Source organism: Zerene cesonia, chromosome 3, assembly GCF_012273895.1.
Source record: "Zerene cesonia ecotype Mississippi chromosome 3, Zerene_cesonia_1.1, whole genome shotgun sequence".
Lineage (NCBI taxonomy): Eukaryota > Metazoa > Arthropoda > Insecta > Lepidoptera > Pieridae > Zerene > Zerene cesonia.
In genome coordinates this window covers 7,066,169-7,087,359 of record NC_052104.1, presented here as the reverse complement: position 1 = coordinate 7,087,359, position 21,191 = coordinate 7,066,169, and the positions used below count along the sequence as shown (strand labels likewise).

The 21,191-nt window shown below is 33.6% G+C and overlaps 1 protein-coding gene across 1 annotated transcript in view; it reads right to left on the bottom strand.

The window, feature by feature from the left end:
* The window catches only part of LOC119838350 (tyrosine-protein kinase Fer), a 37,926-nt gene that overhangs the window by 3,721 nt on the left and 13,014 nt on the right, over positions 1–21,191 (bottom strand). The window contains 7 exon segments of the mRNA XM_038364272.1: positions 4,256–4,495; positions 5,855–6,034; positions 6,851–7,058; positions 7,404–7,661; positions 8,149–8,286; positions 8,539–8,740; positions 10,009–10,105. Of these exon segments, the coding sequence (XP_038220200.1) occupies positions 4,256–4,495; positions 5,855–6,034; positions 6,851–7,058; positions 7,404–7,661; positions 8,149–8,286; positions 8,539–8,740; positions 10,009–10,105 (1,323 nt within the window).

The following is a 21,191-nucleotide window of genomic DNA, read 5'->3' as shown; positions in this document are numbered from 1 at the left end:
ATAACACCGAAGTAAAATAAACGGTATGAAAGACAACTATTCATACAATTGAAACGAGAAGTTGGAAAATATTTCGTTTCACTAAAGTTAGTGCCTTAGTGACCTTAGCTTTGAAGAATCAATTTACGGATGTGGGTGACAGTTGGATTAATCAATTCAGTAAAAAGCGCTCGAGCGGAAGAGATAGAAAGTACAATACGCAGGCGAAAAGTTACCTTAACAAGTGTAGTAATTACAGAAGCAAATACATTAGAGGTGGTGAACGTCAATTAGGAGATTTCAGTTAGAATGATAAGCAGTCAATAAAATTGACAAATAAGTAAAGGAACGGCATGCATAAATAATTTTTAATAGGCGTGTTATCAATGTCGAACCATCTAGCCTATGATGTGTTATGTCCAGCTAAAGGAAGAATATATATATATAAGGAAGAAAACAAGAAAACAAGCTTAATCTTAAAAATAATACAATTTAAAAATTAACATAGCAATCGGGACAGAATCAGACATGCTGACGGGCTCTAACAGAACCGAACAGTTCTAATGACAGACTGAAAAGTCTGCCCATGTGATTTAATAATTCCGAGGTAAATAGATATATTGATCCAGGTAACAACCATAACATACAAGTTCAGTAAATATTTAATAGATAGCTTTAAATAAAATTGTTATTAATTAAAATAAATCGAAATGTTTAAACGAATATATAATAATTATTATATATAATACTATATATAATAAGACGTACATAATATTATATATAATAAGGCGTTTGTTTATAAATATAAATATATATAAACAAACGTCTACAAATTCTGAAAATATACATATATATAAAATACGAACAAATAGAAGTCAGGCTCAGTGTAAAGGTAAAAGTTTAAAACAAAGCAGTGAAGACGTTAAAGCGAAAAATGGTGTAGATTCAAAAATTTAAGAAGTCAATCTAAAAAGTTTGAAGATATTCAGTAGATACATGCTATAGAAGATAAAATTTATCATATTCTTAATTTTATCACAATGATACACTCGCTTTATTTAGTAGGTAGAATGCAAATAGAGATGCTGATTGATTCAGGGTTTCAACCTAATATAATAACACATGGTTAAAAAGAAAATATATATATGACGAATGAAGAAGTAAAAAGTCCAGAAGAATACCAATCGCAAGGTAGGAAAATTTTAATTAAAAAATAGACGAAATACTTCTAAAAAACATAATAGAAAAATCAGAAGGACCGTCTGAATGGTTATCCCGGCAGTGTCGTTTTTAAAAGGAAGAAGGAGATGTTTGTATTTTCATATCTTTGTATATGAGATGGGGAAATTTGGCCGTCAAGCGAAAATGTCACCAGAAAATGATAAACGGTTATAAAAAGTATTAGAAACATTGAGTTATATATATTATTGAGTTATATATTGAATTATATAACCTTAACCCGAGATAAATGCATTTATGGAACAACTAAAGATCAATTTCCAGGACATGAGTTGTCGGATCAAGGAATTCGTCCACTAAAGGAATATTTATTGACGATAAAAGATTTAAGAAAATCGAACAACATTTCACAATTACATAGCTTTTTAGGGTTTGTTTGCTATATTGGGAAATGGATTCTCAATATGGCCACCCTTACAGAACCTATGAAGCAGTCGCTTCATCAAAAATTAAGGATTTTTGGTGAGGAAGTCAATAAACAGCCTTCTAGCCTCTAAAGGCTGTTTTGGGTGAACAAATTTGGGGTACTAAGTGTAACATTGGTTAATGATAAAAGAATAGTATTTACAGATGCATGTCCGGTGGGACTTGTAGCAATCTAAATGCGAACAGATGAAAGTGGTCCACACATTATTGGGTTTGGAAATAAGTCTCTCAGAGGCTGTGAACGTCGGTATTAACAAACCAAGGAGGAAACTCTGGCACTAGCATGGGCCGTGGTCATTTCTGTGCGGCAAGTAGTTCGATTTATTTACAGAACATTAACCTATCGAGGTTGTATTCAATCCGAAGCCCAAATCTTGTGCACGGTTTGAGTGTTGAATACCAATAAAATTTCAAATTTACAAATAGCCCGTCATTTATAGTGCTGGAAAAAAAAATAATGTAGTCGATGCCTAATCTAGACTGTGAGGAGACTACGTACTCACAGGATATTATTATTGACCATATTATACAATAGCCCACCTTAAAGATGTTGGTTAAAGATATTGAAGGACAATTAAGGACGATAACATACAAAAAGTAAAACAGTAAGGAGTTATTAGTTGTTTGAAACCGAGCTGTGTTTCTTTGGGGATATTCTTGTAAGAGGGACTAAAATAGTTAACCCGACACAATTACGAAGACTTCATTTTGTCGCTGCTCTCGAGCGCCATTCAGCAATAGTACCAATGAGTTGAGGCTTAGAACGATGGTGACCTAACAATGACAAGGATGTGGAAAACTTATTTCGATCCTATAACGGATGTACACTGGTATAGGCACTAAATCCAACACGCCCACACAAGAGAAGAAAATTACCAACTCAATCATGGTTTGATATCGCTATAGATCTTTTAGGTTCGATGCCTACCTAAGGTAGAGGAAAATGCTAGAAAGAAGCATTGACGTATTTGACTATCTACAATAGCACGCCACATAAGGAAGAAATAAGAAATAATAATAGAAGGGGGAGAGGGGGAAGTACAGAAAAAACAAAACATGACAACAGCTAAGACGCAACATATTACATAAAAAAAAGCGGAAGGAGAATGGAAATCTGTGTAAATAAAAAATTATAGAACATGTTTAAAAGCGGCAGTAGAAGACAGCCCAGGAGAGGACATTGAAAATAATTAGGATTTAAAACACCAAGTTTATAAATTATAAAGTTCTAGTTGATATTCAATTATGTAAGAAGTGTAAATCAGGTATTATTGAATTGAAAACAAAAATAGTTCAAAAAACAAAAAAAGAACTTAAAATAAGGAAGGGATGTAGTGTTTGTGAGTGAAAGAGTGTAGTGTTTGTGAGTGAAAGAGAAGGAAGCATTATGTCGTCTCTAGCGCACGTACGGCCGTGACACAGCTCAGTCGGCTGTGTGCGGTGAGAGTGAGAGGGCACGAGCGTCTAAGAGCCGATAATACGGAGAGATACACCACACTTATAATTAAAGAAGCTGATAGCGCTACGTAGTTATTAAGGAAGTTTCGTGCCCATGAATATTTTTTCACGAATGCCCATCCTTTCTTTAACTTTCCTAAGAGGCATGATTCAAAATAATTGAGAACAATAAGCATGGAATGAATAATGAAGTGCACTAAGGGGTGGCCCCTTTTAGTTATTTCAGCTTCATTAAGTACACGCTGCGTTAACTTACTATACGTAGTTAGTTTCTAACGCACTACGCCAAAATCTTAGCAATACTATATAGCCGGCATATGCTATTATACGTTTGTATACTTCACTCATGGAAATCACATATGTCGCATGGAAAATCTCAAGACTTGGAACGCGAATAATAACAACGCAATATTAAGTTATATTAAGGTATACATTGCGTATAATATAGCCCAAAAAATATGTGGGCGACGGCGGCCGGTACAGACAATGATAATTTATATGACTATAGCATATATATTAGTAAAGATTTTGCCGAAATGCGAGTTAAAGCGAAATGTAGTATAGTAAGTACCCTATAAAGTACCAGCAGCGCCCCACGGTTTCACCCACGTAAGTCCGTATCCCGTAGGAATATCGGGATAAAAAGTTGCCTATATGTTATTCCAGTTGTCTACGTACCAAATTTCATTGCAATCAGTTCAGAAGTTTTTACGTGAAAGAGTAACAAGCACACACACATCCTTACAAACTTTCGAATTTATAATATTAGTAGGATTAGTAGGAGTAGGATTTGAGTGAAGGTGAACTAAATTGTGAGTCATAAAAACTAGATATATATGCCAACTCCCGCCTGCCTCAGTAATTTTTAACGTGATATTTGTCTTGTTTTAATAGTGATTCCGCTAATCAAGATGAAGACAAACCTAACAAATCAAAGGTCGTAAAAATCCATCGAGCCGTCCTTGCGGTACAAATGGTGTAATTAACCTACATTTTCATTACTATACTTTACATTCGCAGGCGTATTTTAAGGAATTAAAATAAATAGGTAAATATTCTGTAATATTTCGATCAGCGCCATCCAATGTACAATTTTTGCAAAACATGAAAGTAATAGAAGATAATATTATAAACACAATATATTTTGTACAATAAATTTGTGATGCATACTTTAAAAACTTAATTTACTTACTTCTGGCGTAGTCTGTACAATGAAATGTTTATGTTGTCCCCAACAAACGGATAATACGAGTTGTCTCGCATGATTTCTTGTCGTTTCCCGTACCAAGTAGTCGCCATCATTCCTCAGCAGTCGCACCACCTCCTCCCGAGGCAGAACGCCATGGAACCACTCCTGGTCTACCAGCGATCGTTCTGTCTCGCTCGCACTCACCTGGGAACACGGGCAAGAGCGAGATAAGCATAAGATTTATTCATTATATCCAGTGCGTGGGTGAAAGGTGAATGTATAAATGCAATATTATAAAAATTGCTTGATTGTACAAATTATTTAAAGCAATAGCTGTAATTTATTGTGACCATAATCATTGTTTGTGTTAAATATCCAAGACCACTATTATAATATCAAAAGCGTCATCGATAGACGTGCTCATTCCATAAAACAATATCAGCTGATATGAGCGACACGTGGCGGCACGATTTTACGTTCATTTGAAATTTTAATGTCTTTCTATTTACGGAAAATTGAATAATACAATACACCTTCAAAAACATATAAAAAATAGACAGCAGCAATACCGATACATTTCAATTAATATATAAACTAAAAAACTTTTTTATTGATCACACAACAAAAGAACGTCTCATTAGTCATGCACAAATCACACGTTAGACGATAATCAATCATTACCAATAAAGCTGCAAAAACAACAAACGTCACAACATACAAGTTCCCTTTCTAGTTCTTTTTCCAGCTCCAGCTGTAATTGCTTCAAGCGTTTCTTCCTGCGCGGTATCACCACCGGCGGCAAATCACCATTAGTTATGTACATCGCGAACGGATCCATATTATTATTAACGGCCTCATAAACGCTCCAATTTAACTATCACTTCACAGGAATTATTACGAACTTGACGCAAAACTCCGAAACGTCGCGTAAACAGATCATTTCTGGAACGACTCAAGCATCACCTTGATTTTGAAATTGTGTTGTGAACGAACTGGTGCTATTTTAATTTTATATGTAAAGCGTATTCCGGTGCGAAGTTCGCGCGTGCCAGGATGCGCGGCGGCTAAATATACCGCGATCTTTCGCAACCTCAACGTGATAAAACGTTTTTTAGCATGCGTGTCATGCCATGCGTTGACTGTTATGCCGGTAGTGACGCTGTTTGTGGGCCACGGCAGTCGGAGATACTAGTACAAGATTATAGAAAATGAAAATGAGATTTTCTTCTCTTTGACCATTTAAAATGAAAGAATAGCAACAAATCAATTATATTAGAATTTAGATAATCATTGAAATACAAAAATGAAGTACAAGTTATTCCCATATATACGAAAGTTATTTAACTGAGACAACCACCTTTACCGTAAAGCAGCTTATATCTCTATCTTATCTCCCCGTATATTCCTATACAAAACAGACTAAGCCCACAAACGCCTCACACCGCAAGCACTCACCAAACGACATTTACACACACGGCGTCTAACGTTACACTGCACATAAACTCGCTTCCGAAACGTCTTAAGCACGATCCGTTTGTTCCTCAGCGTGCGTATGAGCTTTACCGGGTCGGGGCCTTCGCTACTGCTCCTATAGGTTTTGGGCGGCAAGGCCGGGCTGGCGGGCGCGGACTTGCGGCGGAAGGGCCGCGTGAACAAGCGGAGGAACGGCCTCGGCGGCACTATCGAGTGCAGGTGCAGCCGCAACGCGTCCATTGACGCTTTGGACGTGATGGACGACCGATCCTGATGGTCATGGGCTTTGAGTGGAGTTTTGGGGTTGTAATTTTGTGATAATGTATGAAAGGTCGTTATAAAAATGTATATTTAAAAACGAAAATTTGAGATACGTGTATTTCAACGATCGCAAAATTTACTAGTTAATTTTATTCTGAAGAGTAAAGTGCTCAATGTAACCAAAATCCTGATATGTTATTTCCATCTTAAAAAGCTATTTATGAATTTCAGGCTTTCTTACACTTAACACAGATTTATAATTAAATACACAACCAAATATATCCAAACATTTGATATAATATTTGCCAGACTATTGCTCTTTATTATTTAACAACAAATTAAATAGCTAAAATGTTGTCAGCACTGATAAATATTTACTATGACATAAAACTTACCTTAAAAATATAGTAAAATGAAAAATATACAACAGACGTACTCGGAACACAAATATAAAGAATTAATAAAATATAATAATTTAGAATAGAAAAAAAACTCATATCTTAAATAATCTTTTTATTTACAACTGTAATTGGCTAATTGCATTCCATTTTTATCATGACCAGCGCGTAGTAGTAAAAGAAAAGAAAAACGTAACTCATTTAACCAACCCATTACAATAGTAACAACCTTATTACCGAAACATAATCACCCAAAAATTGCCATAACAGAGTCGCTACATAGGAACTTCACGAAACTCAAATATCCTTTCAGCAGTCCTTAACGCTAATAAACTCTACAGTTTTAACACCTCTTGATACTATTTATAACCCACTCTCTATCCCTTTTTGGTGAAATCTTTACAATTCTCAAAATGACATGAGTTACCTGATGGTCAGTGGATCCATCAAGGCTGTCAACACCAACAGTCTCAGCGGACAGGTCTGGACAGCCGCTGGGCGCCTCTTCGCAGCCGAGTTCAGCAAGTGCTGACCGGATCATCTCGGCTTGTTTCGCGCATTTCCTTTCAGCTATCCGCAACTCCAGCAATTTGATTGGTTCCGATGTTGTGACGGGTATCGGAGGTGGGGAATGCCTGAAGGAATTTTTAGGTTTTAAATTTTACTCATAAAAAAAAAATAAACATACGAGGTTTTCAGAAAAAAAAACTCTATAGTCTAAAATACTCCTAGTCTTCTTCCACACTGTTAAGTTGTCCATTTGTCCTCACAGAGAAAAAGAGTTATAGAATATGTTATAGAACTTGAGTCTTTAGTAACAGATATTGATAATGTAATTAATAGGGGTTGTAAACGAAAAATGTCATTTGATATTTTTTTATTTGCAAAGCCTTATAATTTTTATTTATTTTACACTCACTATCAGGCTGCAATGCACTTTTTTTATGAAAGAATAACATTTAAAGAGAATAAACAATTACCTATCTATCCCATTAACTCCATTAGTCATTCCACTGTTATTATTCTTGCATACACCATTTCCAATGATCTCTGGACCCTGTAGGGCGGTCTGTTTCTCCCTGTTGTCTTGCAGAACCGACTCCAACTCAGTGAGCTTCTCCTTCAACCATTCAACTGTTAAATTATCGACAGTTAACTGGTTTGGTTGAAGCTTCCCACTAGTATCTTCTACTAAACTCTCGTCAAACGTGAACGTCACTGGAGTGGAAGGGGGTGATCTGAAAAATTTTGCTCTTGTTATGTTGTACTTATTTGTGAAGGATGTGTACCCAATTATGAGGTACATGCACTTCACAAGTAATATACTACAACTATTTTAATTAACTAAATAGCAGCCCTCGAGGCCTTTTCTTTCGTAAACACAACTTGGGAGGGACATCTTTGTTGATTTTTGTATGAATATTTTCGAATATTAATTTGATACTTCTACTACATTGAAGGCTTATTAGTATTATTGAGATTGTGTTAAAGTAAAATATCAAATATTTATTGCTCCAATGAGTGTATTATGTAAATTAGTTTGGATGATGTAATGAGTAAAATCAGAAAGCTTAGCACATAAATAAAAAAAAGTGAATAATATTTGGTTTAGAACACCCAAAAGACTTTTGACATATGCAGTTAGTTTGTATGTATAATAATTATTGCCTAATGTACAATAGTTATTTATGAAAATACCATAAAATAAGAAAAAGCTATACATACTTATATTTTTCCATAAATTCTTTGTATTCTTCTTGTGGCCTAAGATTTTGAACTGTGGTCTCAGTTTTGCTCTGAATCTCTTTAAATTTATCTGTACTGAAGTCTGATCTCTGAACAACCTCCAATAGGACACCTTTCCTATAAAAATAAAAATAAGTAACGTAAAACATAATGCTACAAACAGATTCGAGTAAAAAAATAATTTCACTTAAATCATACATTAATTTCCTTATGAAAAAATTACAATGTCGTGAACTATAAATTGTTGATATTGCATACTTTCGGTATTCTCATTAATGATTTTACGAATCATTATACGTTCATTCGTACTTACAGTGCCCATACATTGGCAGGTATTATTACTAAAAGTACAGTATGAACTTAACCTACCACGAGGTGGCCGTAGCCTCCCCTTGCCGCCGCTGCTGGTCCAACAGCGCGGGTAGTGCCGCCGTCCGCAGCGCTCGCTCGCACTCCGTGGCCTCGGCCAATAGCAATACGTATTCATTGTGCGCTCTGTGCAAACGGCGACACGCTTTGCCGTATTTATCGCGTGTCTCGTCCAACTTACGACCCCCTCTACTAGTCGGACCTGGAAAATAGAAAAATTATTTATGAAAAACTTGTCAGATCCATTTGTTGAGATTTTCTATGTTTTAATTCTTAATCTATGATCTTATGGCCAAATCTGTATGTTCAGAGAATTCATATGTAATTTTATTAATTTAGGCTGATTGTTAACATGAACGTTGGTTTTCTTGTTAGTTTAGGGGGAGAAACATAGTGATAATTTTCATAGTCCATATGGGCTTATTTATTATTTATATTATTTATTTAGATAATAAAAAAAATCATAGGAAACTGAAGTTTGAGTTGCGATAACGTTACGAATCATTAAAATAAACATTTGCATGATTTGCACACAGTCTGGCGCTGGGTGCATCATTATTTCCGAATGCATTAATACTCATGGGTAGTCGTGATAGAAAGCGGTAACCACCGCTCATGCAACGTTTAAATCAATATTCTACAATTTAGGTCCAACAAAATAACAGTCTATATTTACGCAAATGCACCGTACTCGAGCAAACAAGTGAGCTGATAAGTAGGTATGTCTGCGTTTGTGAAATTGTTCCTGGCGCCGGCGGAGAGGTGGCTGTTATCACGAGGTAATGTAATGATCGGCTTGCTAAATCTCACTTAGCAATGAGGACGGAATTTGGAAATGCCATAGTAGAGTCATTGATTGAATACAATAGTTTGAATATCTGTTTTATTTATTTATGTTACTAACATAAAAATGTTTTTTTCTAAAATTTAAAGGTAGCAGTAAAAAAATTGATGTTAACAGATATTTAAGAACCGGTTCACTTAATGAGTAATGGCATACTTTCTTTAGATAGTTTTTTCGTCACATAACACATTACCTAAGTACTAGTCACCAATCTTAGATACCAATTAATTTCTTATTCACGAGCACAAATAAGCTTCATTACATAAAATGGATTATTCATTTGTTTACATAGGCGTAAATATTTAGTTAGAAATTGGTAGTTCAATAGGTTGAGTAATTCTAGCGTGGGCTAGGCTATGTTTATAATAAAACCTGCGTAGTTGAAAATTACTGTCTGAAAGTTTATTGGAGGGAATCGCTATGGAAAATTTAAGGTTTCAACTTGATTTTAACATAGATAGGAAATTTTTGTATTACGTATAATGTATTTAATAATTATCATAATAAAGGGTATGTTTGGACGATCTAACATAATTTGGTATTAGATTTAATAAATTCTAGGAATTTTAGGGGAAACGTATTATAAAAAATTGTCTGCAAATATTGTAAACCAAATTTTTACTCACATTTAAGATAATTTTCTTCAAACTTGGCTCTCATCTGCTTATAAGACTCGAGGCACTTTTGGTATTCACTTTGTTTTCTCTGCACTTCTTCACTTAACTGTGGACAAAATAAAACCAATTATAGTATATCGAAAATGAACCTTGTCAATAATAAATAATTCATTTAGATATACTTTTTACATTAACTCTAAAAATTACATAATTTGCAATTTTTTTTTTCATTTATTCATTTTAGGTCGCTTTTTAACATCAAGGTCATTAGCGACCACTACTATAAAAGTTCACAATTATACTATTATACTTATATTAGCGAATACATTTTTATTAATTTTAGAAACTTTAAGGTTTTTCCGATTCCATTATGGCTCAGGCATTCAGATAATGTATTTGGTAATTGACAAGTACGTCTTTCATTAACTTGCAATTTGTACACTATGCAAATGTAAACTTTATTTTAATTGAATAAAATTCAAATTAAATGTCGTAATTGTCGTCGTTTCGCAATATTGTAGAACTTAAAATCAAATTCAACGAATTTGAGTAAAGCATTTCATATTAACCATTTCCGAGGTAAATGTTTACACAGCGAGGCTTGTTTCACAAACTAGACAACATTTACATCCGTTGCCGCGGTTCGTGGAATGTCTGTCTATCATATTGTAAGGTCTACAAACACTTTGTATACAATACCTCTATTTATATTACAATTTATGTAGCCAGGGTCGAAACTATAAGCGTTAATTCAATAGACCGTAGGTTGGATGTAGCTTTGAATCAATACAGTCGACATAAAGGAAAATTAGATGTTAACATCTTAAATAGTTGAGATCTCGAAAGACTTTCAGCTTTTGTTGTATTTTAGAGGTTTAATGGATATTATATATAATCTAATTTCTTATTATTATTTATGCTTTAATGATATAGATTATAAGTTTTTTTCATACTATTATAAAACAACCAGAGTAGAAAACTGGATTTTCATGTATTAATAATTTACTCGCAAACTACGCGACCAAATTCAATTAGGTTGTACTCGTACAAAAAGTGCTTTAAACAGCTTGTTTGTTGGGAACTCAGTGATTCATAATCTATAAAAGGCTATTAGGTTAATGTTTTTACTGAATTGAAAGCCCACCTGTCGCAATCATGTTATTATTGAAACACATAAAACTATAATGAAGCATAAAAGCGCAAACGTATATGTATTTTATGTTTTATCGAGTTAATAATGAGGTCATTGGAAAAATTTTACAAGTACAAGAATAAAGATTTAATTAATATGAGGAATTTTTAAAAATTTTGAGGACTTGACCTTTCCCGTTGTACATTCATAACCTATTATAGCACTTAGGAATCACGTCCATACCAAATTGCGAAAGAGTTTTTTTAATCGGTATTTAACTACAAGTTGTAGTACAGACTTATAGTGAAGTCCTTAATTATAGTTGAAATGGATATGTATTAACATTTCAAAAATTATATTAAGAACCTAGGCTCTGGAACAAACGTAATATAATTTATAATATCACTGCATAGTATAAAACAAAGTCGCTTTCTCTGTCCCAATGTCCCTATGTATGCTTAAATCTTTCAAACTACGCAAGGGTTTTGATGGGGTTTTATTTAACACATGGAGTAATTCAAGAGGAAAGTTTATATGTGTAATAACATCTATTAAGCTACTTCAAATTAACACGTGCGAAGCCGCAGGCAAACGCTAGTTATCGTATTATTGTGAGCATGGTAACAACCTTCGTCGTAGTGAACGGAAACGGTTGGAATACATTCACGAGCCGCACGCCGCTTCAATATTCATTTGTATTTATTCATTCAATAGCTTTTAATACACTTATATAAATCTGATATATCATAAAATAATAAAATTATTCATTATTGGTTTAATTCACTCAGGAAATGGTATTAAAGATATGGAATAGCATCTTTCGCCATATGAGACACGCCACACCCCACTCATGATCGAATTTATTATATTCTTGAAATAATATTTAAAATTTTCATTTAATGCTATTCTTAATTAAAACATAAAAAATATATGTTTATTTTTTTGTCCACATTATAAGCAAAGCAAATAAGCGACGATCTACTAAACTAGGTACTAGATCTGTGTATAGGCGAAATATAATATAAATTACATTATCTTTCCAGTTTGATTATCTAATTCAAATATATATTTTAAAGGGGTCACATTAAATAATGTTTCGTTTTCCATATCTTATCACAATCGGTAATGTAATTAATACATAAACATAAATCAAATATACATTACGGCATATATATGAAATCCTCAGTCTCAATATAAAATTTTGTATAAAGGATCTACTAGGATATTATTTAATATTTATAAAAATAAATTTTCTAAAATAATTGTTTGTTATATTGATGTATTCTAGTAGTATTATTCGACTACTAAAACGGGAAAGATAAAACTGTAACAATTTTATTTCAAACGTGTTATTTATTAGATATCTATAGTCTATACTAATACAAACAGCAAAGATTTTATGTAAGTACATAATATGTTTATTATGCCTTCACACAAAAAGTACAGGGCCGATTTCAAAAATTCTTTCACCATTAGAAAGCTATAACTTCACTGAGCGACATAGCCTGTATTTGTACCACGTGCGAAGCCGGGGCGAACAACAAATGATTTATATACATCCAATCACAGCAACAAATTGTACAGGTACTCTAGGTCTGAAGCGGTATTCATTTTTATATAGAAGTAAACGTTAGTATAGGTTTACCATTGTCAATTACAATGCTCGACACGCGTGGCTAATGCGTACGCGACTGTCATGTCAATCTCTATACCGTTTAATGATTACATTGACACCGCTGAAGAAAGTGGTAGAAAATATCACGTCAATGGGTGATTAGCATTTAATCACGAATGAGTCGGCAATATTCATATTTCGGTTTCTATAATTATTCTTTAAATATAGGAATTGAGTGATAGATCTTTCAAAGGAAAAGTCCCAGGGTTTTACCCGAATTATTCCCGTTCCTCGTGGGACTTCAACGATAAAAATACCGCTTTTGTGGATGGAAAATTGAAATTTGAATAAGAGGTCCTTTGTATCAAATTAAATCCACACTAAGTATTGGCGTGATAGCGTAACAAACTTACTATTACATTTATAGTTTTAGTAGGGATATTTTAAATACTGGGCCCTCTCTAACCTCTTTTATTTCATTATTAAAAATGAAGTCCCGTGTCCCCTAGTGGTGTATGGGGCAGATGATATACTCGCTGATCGATTTTCTTAATGGATAAGTAGGTGATCAGCCTTCTGTGTCCCACCAGACCAAGACATTTTTTTTGAGTCCCCAGTGGAAATCGAACCCGGAACCCCTTGGTTCTACGCTAATGCATTAACCACTTTATAGAAAATAATATAAAGCCGAAGAGTTTGCTTTTTGTTTGCTTAAACGTGCGAATCTTGGGTCCTATAAATATTTTAGTGTTAGATAGTGCATTTATAGGGGATGGTTATATGAAATATAACATCATATATGACGTGGCTTATACCACGGGGTACGGCTAGCTTTTATATACATATAGAATTTTAGACCTTTATCACATTAGGTTATTCTTGTGCCCTTTAAGCTATTATTCATAAAATTAACTATCGAAATAATAATTTCAATCATTAATAGCGCATTAATTTGATTCTAAAATAAAACATTTAATAACAGATTTACGTTTATCTTAAATCAATATTATACTTGAAACTCGCATTTACGGCGAACTCAATAAAATAAAGGTGAAAAAGTAAATTTTTCAAGGAATTCAATTGAACAAGCCGCCGGGGGTTATAAAATTTTATAGGTATGTAAAGAACAAAGTGCATAAACGTAAAGTCTCATATTTTCGTCTCCCCAGACTTGTGGTTGACCGCTAACGATGTGTTCTTCGGCGACGAAATGCTTCGCTCCTTGATTCTAATTGGCTTTTTGGCGTTGGCAGAACGTGGGAAAGTTTTACTGGGGGTTTTCTTATTCAGTTGTTTGCAGGAGTGAGATCGTTTCCTCTCCCTATTTATTGATGATAAATCTATATAAATATAATGAATCGCTAAACGGCTCGACAAATTCGGCTATTTTTTTAACGTTTTTGTTAAAGCACAAAGAAAGAACTTATTGAGAGAAACACGTACCAAGGTAGAAGTTGGGGCGGACCGCTAGTTATAAATAAGTTTATATGTTTTTACTTTAAAATATAAAAGATAATTTGCAGACATTATTGTTCATTTCATTTGTAGCAGATGTAGACTTGTATATTTTTCACTCATAAGTTTTTACCGACAAGTACCTACGTGATCAGCCTTCACATCCTTACAGACTTTTGTCGGATTTATACTTCTGTTTACCTATTTTTCTTCAGTAAGTGTTGAAATGTATGTAATTCTATTTTATGGTTGTTACAACTGTTATCTGATATCTGATCGTTAAGCTAAATACCTAAATTAAAATTTATGCAAAGTATTACGATTCTAGAGAGAAAGTAGAATACGACCAATGCCCAAAGATATTGCGTCATATTTGGTCTAGATTTCGCTAGTTCATAGCAACTGTTTATCGATAGACAATCAATTTTAATTCTTAGGTGTTATATCTCACCAATATCTCCTTCGCTCTTATATAACTACAATTCAACGTTACGTAGTTTTTATTATACTCAATACTAATAAAAAATGTTTATCTTAACGAATCCTGAACCTTTCCCGATGCACGCGACGGAGAAAAATGATTAAAAATTAAACTAAAATTACATGGAATCAAAGTTAATAAATACATAAAATCTTCATAAAGCATCAAAGGAACGAAGTTTACTCAGCGAAGGGGTATCCAAACTATTGAAAGTTTGTATACCCCTCACAGACAGAGTGAATTGGAGTGAAAGTAGACATATTGTCTGTCAACGATTGCAGGTGTCTCCGTAGCAAATGAAGCAACAAATTGCAAATTTTTTGGCACGTTTAACGGCCATTATTTGACCTGCTTTCTTGTCGCTTTTAGCTATCTATTGTACCTACTTGTAGTGTAATAATGTCGAAGATGATGTGAAAAAGTGTATGTAATATCTAATTTCTCAAGCATTGTCTTAGTGACTTTATCAGGTTTACAAACAAAAGGTTTGTGTATATTATATCACGTTTACAACAAAACTCGTTTAAAATAATTCTCTAAATATTCAAATTTAATCAAATTTAATGAATCAAAATTAATTCAGATAATCAAGATACTGACGGCAATAGATTCCTGACTTTTATAATAATTCATGTGACCACGGTTAAAATCATTCCACGCTAATGTTAATTATATGCACAATGTACCAATAGCAAAAAAATATACTATGAAAAATGATATTCAATCTAACTTTTAAATTTCCAAAAATACACACATAGCAAGTACAGTAATATATTTGACCGATCTCGATCATATCACGTACGCATATAAATAATAATCATCGATGCACGACAATCTATTACGTATTTCCATCATAAAAATCAATTATTTAAAACAAATAGGTACAAGATGAATTCCGACTCGGTCACATAATATTTGGCGGCATGATGTCATTGAATGTTATCGATGACGCGTCCAACAATCATGCGATCAAAATATCGGCATGCGTTACGGCGAACTATGTGGGTCAGTGTTGACAGAACGAGGCTGTATAGCTTTGAGAAGTAAGTGATAATTCTTTGTTTATAGATTCACCGAGATAGTATACGGCATTGTTAATTAAAGGTACCAATACCTTCACTCAATAGGAATGTGTTGATGCATTGTGCAATGTTCAATCTTGTCCTCTAAACTTTAAAGTTCAATCCTCAGTGATTCGTACTCGTTACATTAAAATATATTTTTCATTTAAATTCATTGAAATTTCTTGAAATAGTACAATAGAGATTTCCTTGAAAATATCACCCATTTTCTAACAAGAGGCTATATTTAGTCTGAATATCAGACGCAATAAAGAACAATGCGAAGTATGAGCTGAGCTAAAAATAACTATTATGTATTGATAGATAAGGTTAGTAAACGTATTTATAGAAGCAAAATGTTACAAGTAATGATTAATTATTGTTTTATACAATAACAAGCGTATATATATGCAGTATCTCAACAAATCGTTAATGCGCCACCTGATGTTTGTCATGCCCACTGTTTATGTATGTTTATTATGAATAATCTAAAATTTTAAAATCAATTTTTCATTTCACCCATTCATTAAAATAATAAAAATATCGAAAAGGAAATGACTAAATGTGTATTCAATAACATATTAATTGCATTTCCTTATGACTGTCCCAATGATCAGATACTAAAAGCTCACTATTCTCTATAGATTCACTATGGATGACATTTAACAGTTTCCTCTAATTCAAATGCTTCTATATAAATGTATAGAGCGTTACATCCGTAGTGCGCTCATTATGGGAAGCTTTCTACATCAATACTGCATGCAAAGGAAATGATAATTGTGATGAAACAGCCAAAGTTTCGATACCAATAATTACTTATTTAAAAATGTATAGTTAACGCGTTCGAAATTTTATGATGTAGGGAGACGATATAGTACAATACAACAACAAACAAATACCAAAAAAACTGGTCTTCAGTTTATTTAGTTAAGTTCTTTAATTGAAGCATAAATTAATTAAAATTATGATTGTACCATCGCAAAACCTTGAGAAATAATCAAGAAAATCTTCACTCTAATACATACAACAAAAAGAAATTGATCTTTAACTATATGCACACAGTAATAAAGCTGGTATATTTCTACATATGTATTGTCCTGTTGTATATGTGGTGTCCTTAGTTCATTAAAAATACAAGTTACATACGCACTAGGAAGAAGGAAGTCCCGCTTACGCAATACAAGTAACCGATATGTTACAAGAAAATAATATCAACCAATAATTACATTCATTTGCATCAAAATTCATGTGACGTGCATAAGTAAGTGTACAAGGAAAATATGGAGAATGCGTCATAAAGAATGCCGATAATAGGTACAAAACATGTCCCACTAGTAACATTTTAATTGAACTGCGCATGAGTCACCGGGGGAGGTAATTTGGTATACAGTATTCATTGAACTTGCCATGGTCCAGGGATAGCTTGCAGCGGATGACGTAACCCATCAAACATTCTGGACTCTAAATTATGCACCGTAATATAAGAAGAATATAGGAGTATAGGATTTTCGTCGTATGTATATTGTATAATTAAAAAAAATATATAAAAATATGTGATAAGATCTTTAAAACAACACCAAATTAAAATTTTCCTTAATTCAATAACATCAAGGGACAATTTAAGAAGTAGCAACAAGAACTAACACGTAAAATATTCTGATAACAGGATAGATAACCAAAATTAATATAAAATAACGAATTATAACGAAAAGAATAAAGCATAGCATCAATCTGTAAATAGCTCAATTCGTAGATAGAAGTAGTACGTAGGTACAAAGGTACATCCTAAAGCTACAAACGTGAATGAGCAAGAAAGCAGAGGTGTGGCCCTGGCCGACGACCACCTTGCTTTCACCACACGCGCCGTAACGTTGACAACTGTATAATTTACTGTTAAAAGATTAACTTAACGAGATAAAGATTATATAGTTGCATGTAACGACGACTTCAAATGTGGTTCAGATGTTTTATGACGTTGAACGAACTCATTTAAAACAGATGCCGATTTTGAGAAATTATACTGAGATTTTATGTGGATAACAATGACCGCAATCGGAGGCTAGAAAATATGCATACTTTACATCTTCTTAACAGCGTTGAAATCATCTTCTTGTTTAAAATTGACAAGAAGGAAATAAAAGTACCGAATTAGTTAAAAACCAAGCTTCGAAGAAAACAAAAGCAGAAATATCTTCGGAAAACTGCTATTATCCACATCAACAATTTATTTAATCTTAGAACTTGAACCATAATTAATTCAAATAAATTATTTGAAAATCTTGTAGAATGTATGAAGTAAAGTTCTAAGGATCTTTGATAATAAGCCGACTTATAACTCCTGCATGTGTATATCAACATAATAAATGGTTACTTTTAATTGAAAGGCACTATGTACAAGGACCGGTTCTTGCCTAACTGTTTCATATGTCCCTTCTATTTTGATGGATGTGAACTAGAACAGATTTTATCTCGACTATTACATATTATGTACTGTTGTTAACATATGCTATGTTTATAGTCCAGTCCTACAGCCCTGCAATGAAACTTCTCCTCATCTATCTCCTGATCCTAGGCGGTCATCCATAGAGTAAATCACACGTTAAAAACGGGTAAGTTACAACTGAAATGTTACATTGTGTGACAAGGGACAGAGGGGTCAAAAGCTTCGTGAGATAATAACTCACACGTTAACAACCTTGATCTAAATTTATTACTTATAAAAATGAAAAAAAAATGTAAAAAATATAAAACTTTTACGTTTTATATGTTACACACTTTAGTATGTACGTAACACACGTCACATCATGGGGGAGGAGTTTTTAAAATGTTAAAAGGAGGGAGAGGGGTTAAAACACGTAGAATTGTATGATTAATAGTAATTCATCGATGGTCCCTAAGTTTACGTCTGGTAACTGGTCTGGTCTCAAAGACTATGATCTATTCTAATATTATTATTAGAGTTTGTTTGTTTGTTTGAACGTGCTAATATCAGGAATTACTGGTCCGTTTTGAAAAATTCTTTCAGTTTTAGATAGCCTATTTATAGAGGAAGGCTTTAGGCTATATATGTACCACAGGCGAAGCCGGGACGGACCGCTAGTTTTGAATAAATTAAGGAATCTTAACTCCCAAAAAAAATGCCTTAAAGTGTATAAAAAGCAATGCCAATACATTGTACAGACGCACCCAATTTCCGAGAAAAACAACTACAAGTCACTGATTTACCGCTTTTTTTTTTTTTTTTTTTTTTACGTCACAGTCGGCAATGGAGCTGGTGGGTCGCCTGATGGTAAGCGCTACCACCGCCCATGAACATTTATAGAGGCATAAGGTCCATTGGAAACCTTACGCCTCTACAAATGGATTGCCGACTTTTGGGAAGGGATTAAGGAAGGATTGGCGAGAGGAATAAAGGAAAGGACTGGCAAGGGTAAGGAAAAGGATATGGGCCTCCGGCTCCCCCACTCACCGAACGAAACACAGCAGAATGCTATTTCACGCCGGTCTTCTGTGGGGGTGTGGTACTTCCCCGGTGCGAGCTGGCCCAATTTGTGCCGAAGCGTGCTCGACTACCACATACCAAAAAACCGCTTTGACAATATTTCATTGAACTGCACCTTACCAACAGCAATTAACTCTAAAACGTCCAAGGCAATATATTGTTTTACGTCGATTCCACGAATGTTGGTCAATAAACATAAAAAATAAGTTATCTCTAAACGTTGGGCGACAAAGACCGCCAGCGGCGATCCCACGGCTCCGAGGTGTACCAATTACAAGCACCACGCCTACAAGAATTATATAACTTAATATAGTACAGCGGTAAAATTGTTTAAATAATTCCTGGCATTGGGCACACAGGAGAAATAAAGGGAATAAATCAATGAGCCACGACTGTTATTTGAGAGCGGGAAAAGCAACTAAAAAAGCTTTCTTCTTATTCATTTAATTATTTAAAAGACTTTATTGTTTCGTTAGTGTTGAAATATTAGCTGCATTTTTTGAATGCAACAATATATAGTTATTTTTTTTTACCATTTAGACTGTAGTGTCAACTTAGAATTTATTATCTATTTAGATTCTACAACATTCATAATTTTTTAATCAAAACATTTATTAATTTGACACATCCACAAATACTCTATATTTTACATACTAGCATATAATTAACCAATACTTTTGAGATATCTATATATTTTAAACGATGATATCTACTTTAGTTAAGTCATTGCCAAACAAGTCTACATGTGAACTTTCAAGCGTGACTCAACACAGTTTTAAAGGATAGGTAGGCTGTAGTGAGTGATCAATCGAATTGCAACATTAATATTTAATATGATACACTCATATTCAAGCTGAAGTAGCGCATTTTATACGGATTGACATGTATGCAACACAAAATTGCATTAATGCATTTACGTTTATTTTAAACCTACAAATTATTATGTGTACACTAACAAAATCATGTGTAATGTATACTAAATACTTAAAGGGTTCGGTTAAACTGTGGACATAGAACCCTAAGAATATATGCCTGATTAAGTAATAGTCTAAAAGTCAGTTTTGTTGAGAAAGCATACGACAACAAATAGAAAATACTACACATTATATACTTATTAATACTACACACTAATACACTTTATTATAAATAGGGAAAACGCGTTGTAACAAAAATCAGGGAATAACTGTATCAAGCTTGTAAAATTTAAGGAAAACCAAAAACACAAAAACAATACTCGTTTTTAGCACTGTAAGACTCGAGACTTAATCTTAAATACAAAAAAATGCCTCGTACACATCGTTATGTGACGGCACGATAACTGCATTTAACCATTAATGTATGAAAGAGCAATAAATTTTAAATTTTATTTAAAAAGAGATATAAATCTATCGATTATAGTCATAGTAAGCGCTATGAAGCCCAATAAAAGTACAAAGAATGCACTATGTACGAAGTCATGATTGCGGTCGCGAATAACTGTTTAGTATGTATGGTGCAGGACGAAACTGATTTTACATTACATTGTCTCTGCAGGTAAGATAACATTGCTAGGCCGTTGACACAGCGTGGCGACATCAACACGTTTTTTAAACTGATTTTACTTTTCGTCAGTGAGCACACAACGGGCTTTGCGTGGCATTTCTTTGGAACGGTTTTAAGGTTGTTAATTGATAAATAATTAGTCGAAATTGTTACCAACATTAAGAAGGGTATAATTAAATAAAATATGTATAGATTTCTTTTCATATGAACGTTTAAATAATATTTTTAAGAAAAACTAAACCGCCTTCAAATTGACAGAACTATACCAAATCTTCTATATATATAAAATTCTCGTGTCACAGTTTTCGTTGCCATACTCCTCCGAAACGGCTTGACCGATTCCTCTGAAATTTGGTAAGCATATTGGGTAGGTCTGAGAATCGGCCAACATCTATTTTTTATCC